The sequence below is a fragment of the Ceratotherium simum genome, chromosome 26 (genome assembly GCF_057802395.1).
Source record: "Ceratotherium simum simum isolate JZ-2026a chromosome 26, ASM5780239v1, whole genome shotgun sequence".
In the NCBI taxonomy this organism is placed as follows: Eukaryota; Metazoa; Chordata; class Mammalia; order Perissodactyla; family Rhinocerotidae; genus Ceratotherium; species Ceratotherium simum.
This window is the reverse complement of record NC_141925.1, coordinates 36784434-36801399: the sequence shown is the minus strand read 5'-3', so window position 1 is coordinate 36801399 and position 16966 is coordinate 36784434. Positions and strand designations below refer to the sequence as shown.

Sequence of the window (16966 nt, the reverse complement as noted above, 5' to 3'; positions counted from 1 at the left end):
TCAGGTCGGCCGGAGGCGGGTCCGCGGCGCCCAGGGCGCACAGTTCCTGGGGGCGCGGGGCGTGGTGGGGAAACTACCGAAAGTGCCGAGAGAAGCCCTGGTCCTTCCCCATCTGGAGCCGGCGACCGCGGCGCGGCAGGTGCGGGCGAGCAGGGGATGGCGGAGCCCACGAGCGGAACAACGGCACGGCGACTCCACGCGCCTCTGCCGGGCGAGCGCGCGCGGCCCCTCCCGAGCCGGCCCGGCCCACGGCCCCGCGCCCGCCCCTTCTCGGGTGGCCCCGCCCCGCCGGGCCCCGCCCCGCCGGGGAACACTTCGGCTAGCTCCGGGGGAGCTGGGGGCGGTTCAAGGCTGTCATGCAGCCTTCTCTTGGTCCCCTCCATTAGCCCCTCCCCAGGCGCCTCGCCTCCGACCTTTTGGGCCGCGGCTCCCCAGTGCCCCGCACAGGGGCGAGTCCCCAACGTCTGGCTGCAGCGAAACTGAACCCGACAGTTCGAGAAAGCCCCGACTGCCTTTTGTAGAGCATGGGAAGGCTTTCCGGAGGTGCTGGGCCTCCAGAGCTCAGCAAGAGTGGGCCAGGGAGAGGCAGTCCTCCTACTTACCCGGGGGGAAGCACCAACGGAGAAGAGGCTAGAGAGGGAGGTCTTGAATGCCATCTTCGGCAGCTGAGACTACACTCTGAGAACATTGGGGAGCCATGGGAGGGTCTAAGGATTTAAGGGGAGGTAGAGGGACCCCAGAGGTTTTGGTACATCAGGGGAGAGGTGATGCTGGGAAGGGAGCGGGGAAGGGATGGGACAAATGGCTAGATTCTAAGAACACAAAGGAAGGAGAGTGTGTGAGATCTGGTGAGTGAGTGGAAGTGAGGAGGGGGCAGCCACACCAGGGCAACTCCCAGATGAGTGTGTGCGTGGGGGGGGTAGTAGAAGGCCTCCCTGAGATGGGCATGTCCTACTGGGAGGGAGGAGGGGAAGAACAGCTAAGGGGAAGAGAGAGAGAGAACAGGAAAGGGGTCTGGACTCTTCCTCTGACTCTGGGCCTGCCACTCCCTGGAAGTCAGAGCAGGAGCAGACCCCAGGGATCCCAGGCCATTGCCATTTCTCACTGATCCGAGTCCCGACCACAGGCCAGAAAGGGTGGTTAGATGCCGGGGAGCCAGCCCAGGGCATCCTGGAGAGGGCTTCTCAGGGGCAACCTCAATGCGGGACATCAGCACAAGGCTCTCTCCTCGCCAGAGGGTGGCCACCCCCCAGACAGGCTGGAACCACAGAGGCAGGAAATCCCAGGGACTGTGCCTCTGTCTCAGTCATTGGGAGGAACATCCTACATGGTCCTGCCTGCGGGTTCCTGCAGCCCGTCACAGGGTGGCCCTTCCAGACCTGACGTCCAGTCTCTGGTACCCTGTTCAGACCATGCTGACCAACACACCTCAGCCCCATGTTCTTGGCCCCATGAGGCCACCCCCCTGCTGTGATCAATCAGGGCTGCATTTCTCCCTGGCAGCAGCAGCAGCAGAAAGCCAGAGCCAGTGACCATGCTGGGTCCTCCCCAGACCTTGTCCTCCCCCTGCCAGGGAGAGAAATGTCTGAAAACGCTCACAGTGAGCACAGCTCCCTGACATCCACAGGGCCACAGCCGTTCATAATAGAGCCATTTCTGGTTGTTTTGTACCAGCTGCAGTGGCCCAGCATCCAGAACCAGGCCTGCCCGAAGGCTATGGAGACTGTCCACGTTGCTGTGGGCAGAGGAGATGTGAGCACAGAGCAAATGCTCAAGCTCAAATCCAGACAAAGCCAGAAGTGCACACATTGCCTTGGGGCCAGGTCCCCTGAGTGCAGTGAAGGCGCCAAAGGGGCCAGCAGCTGGTGCATCTGGCCAGATGACCCAAGGCAGCAGGGGTGGGTGGGGAGGTGCAGGGGTCAGGCAACAGCTGGCCTTTGCTCAAGTGTCTGCCCAGCAGGAGCGTGCTACCAAAGGCAGATCATTCTGGGGCATTAGCTCTCAACTGGGGCGATTTTGCACCCAGGGGACATTTGGCATTGTCTGGAGACAGTTTTGGTTGTCACAAAATGACAAGTGGGAGGGGGGTGTGCTACTGGCATCTAGTGGGTGGAGGCCAGGATGCTGCTAAACATCCTACAACGTACAGGACAGTCCCCAACAGCAGAGAATTATGGGGGCCAAAATGTCAATAGTGCCGTGGTTGAGAAACCTCTCTAGGGACCTCAAGAAAGAGACCTTCCCGAGGGGAAACCCACACTAACTGTGCACATACTCTGCCTGGCGCTTGCACCTACATAGTGTCACAGAATTCTCTCAATATCTGTGTATTATGGTGTCCCCAACACTTGTCATTAAAGCAGAAGAGGATGAAGAAGGTGCAGATGACCCCTCACGTCCTACTTCCAGATTCTCAACTAATCTCTTTTTGGCTTGCAGTTGGCAGAGTTCATTTATGTGGTTTCCTACCAAGAATCCTGCTGGGAACATGTAGGGATTACCAACCCCTTTTTACAGATAAACTGTAGGGGTCAATTAACCTGCTCAAGGTCACTCAGCTAGTGAGTGGACTTGGGGTTCAAGCTAGGTCTGTTGGGATTCCATATTCCAGCTTCTTCCACCACTTCCGTTGCTTCCCTCCCCAGTGCCGCCCCATCCCCCCCCGCCCCTCCCCGTTTTGCATATTTCCTGAAACACCAGCAGACCACAAAACTGACTTTGCTCTCCTGTTCCCTCCTAATCACGTCACACTTTCCAAAATGCCTGGCTTGTCCTAATTAGAAAGTCATTTTACCACTTCATCAAGTGGGGATCCCTTTGAGGATAGACCCAAATTAGGCTCTGAGCCTCAGGATTAACTGCCGGTCATGAAGGAAGACGAGACCCTTTGCTTTCATTGTTGCCACTGACCCAAATCTCCCCCCACGGCAGCGCTGTCCAAGAGAACTTTCTGCAGTGATGCACATGTTCTCGATGTGTGCTGTCCCAGCCACATGTGGCTACTGAGCACTTGAACTGTGGCTAGTGAGACTGGAAAGCTGAATTTAAATTTTATTTAATATTTAGTAAATTTAAATAGCAACACCTGGCTAGTGGCTACTGTACTAGATGGCACAGCTTCATGGTCTCACTGCCTCTTCCTCTTTCTCCTCAAGCCTTCTGTTTTGGCCACTGGGACCATCCCTCAGAGGCCACACAGTGATTTTCGTGGGTTCCAGCCTTGTCAAGTGCACACAGACAAGCGCAGACACACACACATGCACACACACACATGCACACATACATAATATATGTTCACTAACCCTTTGGCTGCTCAACTTCTCATTTAAATCTTATCTCTCCTCAGTGGCGGGGGGCCGAGGGCCGCAGCTGTAGCTCTTCCTGGCCCCTCCTCTCAGGCAGGGTGGTTCATAGCTGGGCATTGCTGGGTACCCAGTGTTGGGTACCCGTGGGTCTGGGTGGCACTGCCTTCACCTTGGCACTCAGGGGTCCACCTCTGTGGCTAGATGCCTGGCCCCGATGAACTTTCCCTGGAGACTGTCTTCCCACCCCCACTGGACACACCAACAAACTCCACCAGTCACTGTCTGAGCCACAGCGCTGCCACCTTCTGCCTCCTCTGAGGAGCCTGCCCTGATTGCCCCCTGCTGAGCTAGCCCTCAGCTGGCACTCAGCCCTCGGAATCAGAGATAGCTGTGTCTGTGACTCCTCCATGCCTGCTCTGAGCTCTCCGGGGGAGGTGCTGCCTGAGGATCACCACCGCATCCCTAGAACCCAGCACGTGAACCACCGGAGCGTGGGGGTGGGGGTGGGGAGGTGAGGGGATGCCAGGTGGCTGAAGCCAGGCTGCCAGGGTACCCCTCTCCCTGCAGAGCCCAGCTGGGCGCCGCCCCCTCCTCCAGCAGCCTCCCCAATTTTCCTGCCGCACTTGACACGCGCTGACAACAGAGGCTGCTGTTTCATCCTCCCCAGCAGCGCCCCGGGGATGCTGCGGGGACCGGGCATCCCCAAGTGCCTGGGGTTCGCCCTTTCCAGGCTCTAAATCGAGCACGCCCAAAGGGGTGCCTCCTCCACTCTGGCTCTTCCTGACCCGCCGCCGGTCGCTTGGAGACGAGCTGCAGACGGGAAAGGCAGATGTGGGGGCTGTCCCGGGAGGCAGACAGGCTGGCCGGGCAAAGGAAGCCGGGGCGGAAGCCGGGGCAGCACCGACAGGAGATGAGGGGGACCGGGAGGGCCTCCAGCTGAGTCTAGCTGCTAGCAGCCTCGAGACACGCGTGCCAACTTCCCAGGGGACAGCCCGGGCCGCCCGCGCCCCTGGCCCGGCCCTGGTGGAGAGGGGCGGGGTGGGGGGCTGCCTATCCATCACCTCCCCAGGGAGCCCTCAGCGCCAGCACAGCATCTCCACTGCAAATTTGGCTCCAGAAATAACTTTTTCTTTTTTTCTCTCCGGATTTTCCCCTCAAGGGGCAGACCCCTAACTCACCCCAGGCAGCTCATGGTGGCCTCTTTCGGTGGCCTTCTGTGCTCGGCGGCAGAGCCGAGACGCTGCGCCGGGTTGGGGAGTGGGGGTGGCCAGCCCAGTCCCTGACATTGGCCAGGCCCAGAGGGAGGGGCAGGCTTCGGGGTGAATGGCAGCGAGGGGAGGGGGCGGGCTGAGCCCAGGAAGGGGGAGGGGCGAGATGGGGAGCAGTCTCAGGCCGGGGAGGCAGGGAGGGGAGAGAAAGCCCCGCAGGATCTGCAGGGAACGCATCACTCAGTCCCAGAGGGGGCTTGACCGAAGCTGTGCAGTGCAGGGCAGTGACGCCCCGGCAGGAAAGGGGGGGTGTTCGGGAGATTCCCCAGCCATTCCAGGTGTGGACCCACCAGGAGATTTTTTTTTCTGAAGAATAAACTTAGAGGGTCCGAAGCTGAGCAGAAGAGCAGAAAGTGCACAGCTGACCCGGCTCCTGTTCTTGTGACTGCCACTCATTTGCTGTGTGACTTTGGGCCAGGCTCTTAACCTCTCTGAGCCTCAGTCTGCTTCTGTGAAAGGAGGATAATAATAGCACTGGGGGGATTTAGCCAGACAGTGTTCCTCCAGGGCCCTGGTGAGATCCTTGGCACACAGGTGGCATAGTCAAAGGGCAGAGAGCACGCACTGTCAGTCGGATGGGAGTATTGGGGTGGACACGGCACAACCCTAGGCTTCCTTGCCTTCACATTGTGCCATTGCTCCGTCTCCATAAGGACTAGGAGTATCTCGGTATCCCGTTGGAGATTTCTACAATCTGGGTTTTGGGATAGAGCAGGGCAGGCTGTGACTTCAGATCAGGAGGTGGGTCCTCTCTGCAGCCCGTCCCAGCCCAGCAGTTAGCAGCCCTCTTCTTCTCACCCAAAGTGATGCCCTGGCACCTGGCAGAGCCAACAGCCGCCCTTCCCAGGGTCACTGGCCCACCCCTGTTCCAGGGCTGACAGAGTGTTGGGGTCCAGTTCAGGAGCAGTCCGCGCAGCAGTAGTGCCTGAGGTGGCAGTGGGAGAGTGGACACCCCTGAGCGAGACACGCTCTGCCTGCCCATCCCGCCCCAACTGAGGTACCTGAGGTTGTCCAGAAGTGGCCCACGGGCCTCGCGGGGCAGCTCCAGGGTGAGCGCCCACACCAGGTTGTCCACCCGCTGCTCGGCCGCGAACTGCTTCAGTGCAGCGAACACCTGCTCCTTGGCAGCCGGCTGGTCCCCCAAGATTTCGTCCACCTGCAAGGAAGTGTCTAGTGAATGACCACAAGGGACCCGGGGCAGGGCACCAGGGAATCACTCACCTTCCCTCCGCAGGTTAGCTGACGTGGGAGCACTGCATGAGCCTGGCTGTGAGCTCTTTACCCAAATCCCACCATTTCAAACCTCAGCACCCCTGTGACCTGGGCATGGTCAGTATCTCCATTTTACGTCTAAGGAACCTGAGGCTGATAGTGGGGAAGTGACTTGCCCAAGGTCATGGGGTCAGGACTCAAACCCAGAAACAGCCCTTGTGTTACGAATTCTTACGATATTCGTAGTGAATATCGTAAGAACCAAAGGAATCAATGCAAGAGCTTAAACATGTACCAGGCGCTCAATAATTGCTAGTTACTATTATTAGAATACTATACTCCCTTCCACTACACTGTTTGCCAAGAGATCCTACAGAGAACATTCTGGCTCCACAAAAGAGCCCTGGAGTGCACACCCAGCCCTGAATTTTGAGTCCCTCAATGCTCCCTAAGGACTTTTGTTTTCTTCGTCTTTGTGTTCAGCCGATAGTAATCAAAGTGCATCCACTCAGAGGGGTCTGTGAGGCCGACGGAAATGGGCATGTGCATAGGCACCAAGCTTCTGGAGGGCAGCTTGGTAAGTGTGGCTAAAACCTAAAAGGGTGCCCATCCTTTTACCCAGTGATCTCCATCTCAGAATGTATCCTAGACTTGTCCTGACACATGAAATGAGTGCATGATGATATATGAGTGAAGAGGCTCACCTCTGCATTGTTTATAATACTGAGATGTTGGAAGCAATGTAAATATCTGACAATATGGGCTAAATAATTGTAGCACATCCATTGGAGGGATAGTTGTAGTTTCTTGGCTATCAGCCAAGAGGGGAGGAAACCCCAAACTAGGTGGGAGGCAAGACCCTGGTGATTACTTTGTAGCTTTGGCCGGTTGGGGGCTCCTGCCCAGGGTTTTGGCTCTTGAAGGAATGATGCAGAGATGCGGGGACGGCAGAGTTTGTTCAGGGCAGTGGCAGAGCCCCCTAGAACACTCTGAGCAGACCCTCCCTGAAGAATGCTTTATGACAGCTATACTCCTGGTTGCCGATTCTTTCTTGGTTCTAAGCCTGGTTCTCCAGTGCTGATTCTGTGAACCGTCCCTCCCACAGATTCCTTTCCTGCCTAAGTTAGCAGAGCCAACTTCTGTTGTTTTGTAGCCGTTCACTCCGTACTCTGCAATGCTGGATATCGTTGATTCTAGGGTGAGCATTTTTTTAATATTTTATCATTGCTGAGATCAGGATGTGTCTTATGGGTAACTGCAATTCCTGTGCATATGTGAATTTGGTTATAGGTGTTCAAATTGTTACTTCCACTGAGTTGTGTGCATTGGCTGGTATTAAATATGTCCAAATAAGTCTAAAAGTCCTCTTTCAATAACTACTAAGTTAAATGCCAAGAAGGTGATGAGGAAGCATGTGTCACGGGTTAATTGGCACAGATTTTTCTTTCTTAGCAGTAGATAAAACAATGATGCATCTTGCAATTGATGATGTTTTGGATTTGATGCAATGTAATGCTATTTGGCCAGTGAGAATGATGCTGTCAATCTTTATTTAAAACCATAAAATGGGGAGTAATGCCTAAGGGGTGTGCGGTTTCTTTTTGGGGTGATTAAAATGTTCTAAAATTGACTGTGGTGATGGTTGAACAACTCTGTGAATATACTAAAAATCATTGAATTGTACACTTTAAATGAGTCAACTGTATGCCGTGTGAATTAGATCTCAATAAAGCTGTTATAAAATACACGGGAAAGTGTTTGTAATAAACAGTCAAGTGTAAAAAGAAGGTTATCAAATGGAATACACAGCATTATATTTTTATTATATATGATTACACATACATTTGTGCATAGGAAATACGCATTAAGTTTTATAGTGATTTGGATTTTTTTTTTTTTTTAATAATTCAGTGGTTTCCTTTTTTTCCTACCATGAGCTTATATGATTTATACACTCAGGAAAAGGAATGCACATTATCGTTGTTCCTTTTTTCCTTTATTTTTTACTGTGGCAAGAATGCACATAAGATAAAATTTACCACTGTAAGCATCTTAATGTGTACAATTCAGTGGCATTAAGTACATTCAGATTGTTATGTAACCATCACCACTATCTAGTTCCAGAACGTTTTCATCACCCCAAACAGAAACCCCATAACCATTAAGCAGTCACTCCCCAGTCCCCTCTTCCCCAGCCCCCGGCAACCACTCATCTACTTTTCTGTCTCTATGGATTTGCTTATATTGGATAGTTCATATGAATGGAATAATACAATATGCAGGCTTTTGTGTCCGGCGTGACTTTTTTCATGCAGTGGTTAACTGTTGTCTATCCACACTCCAGGAGAGGCCTTCCTTGTTGGTTGAGGGTCTGGGGGTGTCTCCGGGCACTGACATCCTGAGCTGACCCTGAAGCAGAGCGGGGAGGCTGGGTGGCTGAGTGAGTGTGTGAGTTTGCCATGCATCTCTCTCGGGGCATGCAGGTGCTACTTCAGACAGAACCAGAGCTGTTCCCCTTTCACCTTCCCTCCGCCTCCAGACTTCTCAACACACTGCCTCCTTCCCCTCCACCCTCCACTCTCAGAGGATGAAGAGCCCTCTTCCTGGTCAAGGCCAACCCACCAGGCCGCAGATACCCCACCACCTCCCATCCCCACCCTCTCATCCTGACACCTACTTGTCGCTCAGCTCTCAGGTCTTGAAAGTCACCTCCTCGGGGAGCCTTTCCTGAGGTTGTCCATGTGGCCTCATCACTGAACCTGTCCATGTGGCCCCCATCACTCTCTCATCTCCCCTGTTTATTTCTTCATTTTGCTGATCATTATCTGAAATAGCTTGTTGATTGATTTGTCCACTTCCTCCTTGTCTCTTTCCCCACAGGAATGTCAGCCGCATGAGAGCAGACTGCCTGTCCTGCCTGTCCTGTTCACAGCTGTTTCCCCAGTCCTTGCACATCCTAGGTCCCTGATTGATAACTGCTAAATGCATGGATGTCAGTGTCTCTACTGCCTCCTTCCCTTCAGCCTATGTAAATGTGCAAGTCTTTCCCAACCTATAAATAAATAAGTAAATAAAGTCCTCCTTACCCCACAACCCAATCATCCTCTTATTTTTTCTGGCCCAGAGCTGTCTACTCTTGCTATTTCCATACATCTGCCCTTACCCACTACGGTCCGCCCCTACTTGCAGCACTCCGTGACAGGGCTCCGGCCAAGGACCCCAAATGGTGACTCCTACATCTTGATCTTCAGCTCAGAGCTTGCTCCTGAACTTCAGAACTGTGTATCCAACTGCTTCCTAGATGGTTGTGCCAAGGGGTTAAGAAAGGCTTTCCCGAGGTGGTGACCCCATAGAAGCAGGGGGCTTTGAGGACATCCAGTCAGAGGCCACTCTCTGTGCACTTCTGAGTCCTAGCGCATGCACACCACCAGTCCGTGTTACTGTCTGTCTCCTCCATCAGATATGGTGGCCTGGGACCCAGTCCTGAGGTCTTACTCCTGTCCAGCCCCCAGCACAGGGGCTGGCACATACTAGGCACTCAGTGAAGGTTTATGGAACCAAACCAAAAGGCCGCAAGTGGCTGGCAGTTCTCTCGGTGCATTTCCTGCAGTTCCCCTGCTGACCTCTGTTTCCCCCGTGGTGAGTAGGGCAGGCAGCAGCAGCAGGCACCCCCTCCTCGTGCACCCACCACACCGAGGAAGGTCAGTGGTTCTGAAATCAAAGTCAGCTGCAGCCTCGACTCAAAGGAGAACATGGCTAGCTGGAAAGACGCTTTATGTAAGAAAGGAAAAAATAGTTGCTCCCTCCTGGGGCCTGTGCCACAGTGCAGTTTTGGTGTCAGCTATTACCCAGATGCTCTCAACCTACATCGAAGCATGAGGCACCATCTTGGGACACTAATGGATTTTCTATTAAATATCCGATTCTTCAAGGAGGAAAAACTGGGGCAGGGAGAGTGCTGGTGAGAACCTGGGAGCTGATTGTTGAAAACCAACGGGGGGGCTCCACTTATGCCGTTGATCTTCCTGAGGCAGTCTTTTTTTGGGATTTGCTTTCAGCTTTTGGAGGTGTTTGGTGAGCTCTAACCAGAATCCACCACTTCCCACTCTCCCTTGCCAGAAAATACACCACAGCTGGCCTGGGTAGCCGGTCACATTCCCCTCTTGGCTAGTTGTCACCTTGGCCCTGCTTCCTGGCCAGGTCTGCGTGTCCACCCTGCCGTTCTGAGGGCTCTGACCATGCTCCTTCTGACTCTCCAGGGATTGGATGGAGTCTGGAAGAGGGCTTTGGTTCCATAGCAGGTCATCTGAGATTATAGCAGACACTACTAGTTGTTATGGTCTGAATGTTTGTGTCCCCCCTAAATTCCTATGTTGAAAACCTGATGTCCAATATGATGGAATTAGGAGGTAGGGCCTCTGGGAGGTGATTAGGTCATGAGAGAGGGGCCCTCATGAATGGGATTACTGCCCTTGTGAAAGAGACCCCAGAGAGCTCCCTTGCCCCTTCAGCCATGTGAGGACACAACTAGAAGTCTGCAAACTGTGGTGTGTGCAAAGGCACCGAGGTGTTTGATATTTGTTATAACAGCAGAGCCTATTCCAGGGATAGACAGAAAGTCACATCTTTTGAAGAGCTGGACACTGGTGAACTAGGGAGGTCAGAGCTGAATCCTGTGTGTATGTGTGAGTGACTGCATGTACCTGGCCCCAGAGGCCGGCCTGCTCAGCAGCATGGGGCTGAAAGGTTCAAGCTGGGGTCTTGTGCAGACAAGGGTCATGCCAGGGTGCATGGTGGAGGTGAGGCTCTGGAAAGGGAGTCAGTTTAGAAGGAGTGAGGACTAGAGCAAGCTTGGGCGCTGGAGGAGGCCAGGTAGGTGGGGATCTGATACCTGGGCAGCAGGCTGGGAGCCATTTCTGCAATAGCCAAACTCCAGCAGGACTTCCCAGCCCCCTAACCACCCAAATCCCCTGGCCAAGCCCTGCCAAGAGCAAGACTGAGCAGTGCCCCTTCCATGGACGACAAGGAAGGGTGTCTGTGATCTCAAATGTCCCAGTCACCAAGCAGATACTGAATTTCTAGGATGTTTGACTTGGCATCCACATGGGGCCTGAGCCCTAGGCAAAGAGAAGCAAGCGTCTGGGCTCCAGGCTATTTTCCGGCTCCCACACTCTGCTCGAGTCTCAGCCAAATGAGACCCGCCCCGACGTGCCCCGCCCCGACGTTACCGCCCACGCGAGCCCCGCCCCGACTGCCCCGCCCATGCTCCGCCCACAGGAGTCCCTCTCCGCCCCGCGCCCTACCTTGCGGCTGAACTCCTGGGCCTTGCGCCTGCGTTCTCGGTGCACGGCGCCGGGGCGCTTGCGGCCGGCCAGGCGAAGCAGCTCGCGGCCCAGCGAGAGGCCGCGGCCGGAGCGCAGGGGCCGCAGGGCCGTGATCGGGGGCATGGGGCCGGATCCTGCAACAGGGCCGCCGTTGGGGCCCGGGAGCACGCCCAGGCTGGGTGGCACACGCGGGCAGCGCCGGGCCAGGCGCACGAGGCGCTCGCGGCTCAGGCCCCCCACCGCCAGCCCCTCCACCTCCAGGATCTGGTCCCCGGGCCGCAGCCCCCCCGCGTGCGCGCTGCTCCCTTCGGCCACCTCTAGGACGAAGCAGGGGCCCGAGCCGCCCAGGCGGAAGCCGAAGTCCTCAGGCCAGCCCTGGTTGGTGGCCGACATGGCAGCAGTGCCGGTGCTGCTGGAGAGGGCGAGAGACCGCACAGGGGCTTCCTTGTGGCCCTGTTTGCAGGGCCGCATGCCGCTCAAAGGCCATGTGCCAGTAAGGGCCTCTACTTCTCTCTGCCTCCATGTGGAGGGTCAGTTCTTACAATATTATTTGAACTCCTGGATCCAGCTGTGCCTGAAATTCACCAACTTCCATGTGACAAGAGAACTTTCCAATGACATGAGCTCACAAATTCCTACTGAGTTTTGCGGGTATTTGCCCTTTGAGTTGTAACACTCTCCTTGACCTCCTTGGGGAAGCATGGTGTGGCTGATTTGGGGTTTCTGGGCTCCTGGCTCTAGGACAGGCTCGTGGGGGAGGTGCCTCTGTCCTCTAAAAGAGGCCAATTGTGTGGGCTGATGAGGTGGGCTGGAGGCGAGGGGAGGATGACAGTTCTGGATGGAACAGTCTGTGTGTGTGTTTCTATGTCTGTTTAGAGCAGGGATTCCTTACAAGAGTCCGTGGATGGCCTCTGAAATTGTAGGCAATATATGGTGTGAAGGCTTAGTTTTCTTGGGAAGAGTCCATACTTCTTAGGACTTCCTGACCCTGGCTTAGAAGAACCTTAGAGGGCTGGATTTTGAAGGCCCTGGTCTGGGGTGTCCCTCAGCCCTCATCAGATGCTTGGAGACCGGCGCCCATAGGAGTCATCCTCCAATTGGCTCCCTTTCCCAGGAACTGGCCTCTCCCAGGAGGGCTGAGGAACACTTCTTGGACCTGGGGAGTTGGGGTAGAGGGGAGACCCAGGGTTCCATAGCATTGTGGACTAAGAGGAAATGTCCCTGAGTGACATCTGGTGAGAACCTGTGTCACCTGGCCACCAGAGGGCATGGTGTGAGAGCTCCTCATACTGGGTGGAAGCTGTCACATCCTGAGGCTGGCAGGCTAACTCCTGGACCCACCCCAGGGGCCCTCGTCCTCCTCTGCCAGGCAGTGGTGCTGACCACTGGGCATGGAGCCCCAGGGACACTTCTTCTGTCACTTGGTGGCAGCACCAGACTCCTGGGTCCACTGGGCCCAGATGGGGTGGGGACATCACCATATCTTGGAGGGGCTTGTACCATGAGAGAAGCAGTCAGCTCCACCACCATCAAAGGGGGACTGGCTGGAAGCTGAATTTGGGGCCAGGGCACATGCTCCCCCTCCACATGCATACCTATTTGACCAGCACACCTGTGGCAGGGCTGCCTGGCAGAGGCCAGAGCAGGCAACTCCTAGCACCTCTACAGCCAACCTGGACAGGCCACAGGCCAAAAGAGGGTGCCAGCAATTGGACTCCCCTGGGCTTTTGAACCATGTCAAGCCCTCCAGTGCATCCCTAGCCCTGCAGACCGACCCCTGCCCTCTCCCACCCACCACCCAGAGCTCCCAGTCTGGGCCACTCTCTCCTGTCTCACCTTCACCTGGAAACAGGAACCCAGGCTCCTGACAAGGCTGAATGGGCTATCTCAGTGCCTGAGAGGGAGGTGTCCCAGGGCCCCCCATCCCAGAATATTAGGTGCTGCGACACCCGCACCCCAGGTTTGCTTACCTTCCTCACTGGTGACTACAGCGGCTGCTGTGACAGAGCACAGTGCTTGTGGAATGCCTGGGGACACTTGCTCGCTGCTGGCCCTCTGCTGCTTAGGGCCTTGTCATCGGTTACTGATGCGCCTGAGCTGACAGCTGGAGTTTCTAAGGCAAAGTGATCCTCTGAGTAATCTGAGAAGGCCCCAGTTACCAGGTAGACCAGCAGGATGACTGGACAGCTTGGCCGGGTCCCAGAGTGGCCAGCCCCTGTTGCGTGGTCCTAGGGGGTGAGCAAGGCTCCTCAGGCAGGAGTGAAGGCTGACTGGAGCTGGGCCTCGGGCCTCATCCACCCATGAGGTCATAGAGCTTAGCAGGTGGGTTGAGAGGGTTCAATTGGGTTGTTTTGGAGTGGGGAGTGTCACTCAGTCCAGTGATGGGAAAGGGGACCAATGAGACTCATTAGGGCATGGGATCCAGTCCCCACAGAGAATACCACTGTCGGAGCCCCACAGGCCAGGTTTATTGGCAGAAGAAGGGAAGACCCAGGCCAGGGAAAAAGGTTTGGACAGGAGAAAAGGTGCTGACCTAAGTAATTTTGGAAATGAGTGGAGTCTGTAAAACTAAAGGCAGAGCCAGCCCGGATGGCCTAGTGGTTCAAGTTTGATGCGCTCTGCTTTGGCAGCCCAGGTTTGGTTTCTGGGCGCGAAACCACACCACTCGTCTGTCAGTAGCCACGCTGTGGCAGTGGCTCACCTGGAAAAACTAGAAGGACTCACAGCTAAAATATACAACTATGTACTGGGGCTTTGGGGAGGAAAAAAAACAAAAAGAGGAAGATTGGCAACAGATGTTAGCTCAGGGAGAATCATTCCGAGCGAAAAACAAAACAAAACGAAAACCTAATCACTGCCTTAAATATACTTTCTTTTTTTTTAATTCTTATTTTATTGAGGTCATAATAGTTTATAACATTGTGAAGTTTCAGGTGTACATTATTGTTTATCAGTCACCATATATACGTGCCCCTTTACTCCTTTTGCCCACCTCCCAACCCCTTCCCCGCTGGTAACCACTAATCTGTTCTCTTTGTCCATGTGTTTGTTTATCTTCCACATATGAGTGAAATCATGTGGTGTTTGTCCTTCTCTGACTGGCTTATCTCACTTAACATAATACCCTCAAGTTCCATCCATGTTGTTGCAAATGGCATGATTTTGTCTTTTTTATGGCTGAGTAGTATTCCATTGTATACTATATATATAGATATATACTACATCTTTTTTATCCACTCATCAGTCGATGGACACTTGGGTTGCTTCCATGTCTTGGTTATAGTGAATAGTGCTGCAATGAACATAGGGGATAGGGGATTAAAAACAACAACAACAAAAAACTAAAGGCAAAAGGAATTGCACATAGCGCTGTACTCTAGTTGGTAAAGTTGTTTCCCCTGGAGGTACGGGTTAACAATTCTGAAATCACACTCTACATGCATACTGGAATTGAACAATTAAGTAAATGGGTTGTGGAAGCCAGGTTTCTCTCTGTTGGAGTGGGAAGTTATAGACAAGCAAAGGGGGAAAGCTAGAATGATCCATGTGGTACTGGGTTAGAGTTGGGGACATCAGTGTGAACTTATGTTTAGCTTACTAGAGCTGCAGATGGATACACGTAGGAATACTATAGATATGTGAATATACTTAGGTTGGTATATGCACTATATTTGCTTGCTCTGTCAGCTGAGAGGGTCTGGAAGCAAGGACATCCCAGCAGCAACGAGCACATCCAACGTCAGATCTTGATTTCTAATATCGTACCCCAATAAAAGGAGCCTGGGCTCCTTGGAGAAATGACTGATTCTAAGGCTGGGGCAGGAAATATACTAGATGAGCCTGGAGCATCTTCTAGTGCCAGAGAGTAAGGAAGTGCTACACACACACACACACACACACACACACACACACACACACGATGGGGTTTGTCAAAGGGACACAGGAGCCAACTGAAAGTGCTTCCTGTGGCCGATGCTGGAACAATCTGAGCAACAGTAAATAACATAGTATTGACTTATGACCCAAAGTACAATCAAATAAATATCCATAAGTCCAAACTGATATAAACAGATGATTTATTAAATAAATAAATGGAGGAAAGAGACAAATCTCTCGTGCAGAAGAATTCCAAATAATTTACGTAGCTACTTCTCCTTAAGGAGGTGGAGCGTTAACACCCCACCTGTAAGTGTGGGCTACGCATAGTGACTTCCTTCCAAAGGGGACAGTATGAAGGGGTGGGGGAGAGAGTAACTTTATAGTGGAGAAATCTGATGAACACTACGTCTGTCAGGTGGTCAGGGTCAACAGCAACAGGGGTAAATCAGGTTCATAGCATGTACCCCCTATTTGATGTGATGAGAAAGTCACTTTGCTTCTGTGGCCTTCCTCCCCCAAACCCGTAACCGGTCTAACCATGAGAAAAACATCAGGCAAGCCCAAATCGAGGGACATTCTGAAAATGCCTGACTCTTCAAAACTGTCAAGGTCATCAAAAACAAGGAAAGTCTGAGAGACCGTCACACATCGGAGGATCCTACGGAGACCTGACGATTAGATGTGGTGTGGGATCCTGGGACAGAGAAAGGACATTAGGTAACAACTGAGGGAATCTGAATTAGCTAACAATAACGGATCCATATTAGTTCGTTAGTTGTGACAAACGCACCCTAGTAATGTGAGATGTTAGAAATAGGGGACATTGGGTGTGGGGTAAGAGGGAGCTCTGTACTATCTTTGCAACTTTTCTGCAAATCTAAAACTATTCTAAAATTAAACGTTTATTTTTAAATCCTCTTCTCGAGATTTGGGGGATGGTGATCAGATAGCCTGGAAGATATTCTTAATAGGTCACCATGATTGAGCTGGATGTTTTCCGGGGTTTGCTTTACCCAAAGGTGCTCTCCAAGTTTCTGTGTGTGAGATAGATGTGTCTATATTGTTCTCTAGTCTCACGTACATTATAAACTCTGCTAGGGAGCTTACAGTATATCCCCAGTGAAAAAAAAAATAACCATGAGAGAACCAGAGAGTCCCCAGAGCATGGTAGATGAGTGACCAATGTTGTAATAGAGCACATCTTTGAGCACAGCTCTAAATGCTTAGCAGGCTGCATAATTGTTGTGCTGCATGGTAATTAGACATGAGCCGTGGCAGCCACATGGATGACTTTACTTGGCATGCTGTTTTGTCTTCTTGCATTAACAAACTGGTGTTTCTCTAGATGGTAAGAAATGGTCACCTGACATTCCTGACAGGAATGTAAAATCACACAGCCATTATCTTAAAAAGCTAAACATTCACTTATCACATGACCCATCCATCCCACTTCTAGGTATTTACCCAAGAGAAATGAAAGCATCTATGTCCACACAAAGCCTTGGTCATGAATGTTTATAGCAGCACTATTCACAACAGCCAACAACTGGAAACAATCTAAATATCCTTCTATTGACGAATGGATAAACGATTGTGGTACATCTATACGATAGAATGCTGCTGAGTACCAAAAAGGAATGAACTATTGATACACATAGCAATATGGATGAACCGCAAAAGCATCACGCTAAGTGAAAGAAGCCAGTGACCACAAAGGCTCTAATGATTCCATTGATATTAAGTTCTGTAACATGCAAACTGATCTATAATGTCAGGAAGCAGATCAGTGATTTCTGGGGCCGAGGTAGAGGGAAGGATGAATTGCAAAGAAGCACAAGAAAACCTCTTGAGATGATGGAAAATTTCTGCGTTTTGATTGCGGTGGTAATTTTACAGAGATAGTCATGTCAAAACTCATTGAATTGTACACCTTAAATGTATGCAGTTTATAATATATAAATTATACCTGAATAAAGTT

General features: G+C 52.6%; 1 protein-coding gene across 3 annotated transcripts in view; it reads right to left on the bottom strand.

Moving 5' to 3' along the window:
* The window catches only part of GRID2IP (Grid2 interacting protein), a 40608-nt gene extending 29106 nt beyond the window's left edge, over positions 1 to 11502 (bottom strand). For all 3 annotated transcript variants that reach the window (XM_014795602.2, XM_087417530.1, XM_087417529.1), the window contains exons 1-2: positions 11089 to 11502; positions 5575 to 5729 (exon numbers count right to left, since the gene is read on the bottom strand). In XM_014795602.2, coding sequence (XP_014651088.2) covers positions 5575 to 5729; positions 11089 to 11502 — 569 coding nt within the window. The remainder of the gene's footprint in view (positions 1 to 5574; positions 5730 to 11088) is intronic.
* Between the last annotated feature and the right edge of the window lie 5464 nt (positions 11503 to 16966).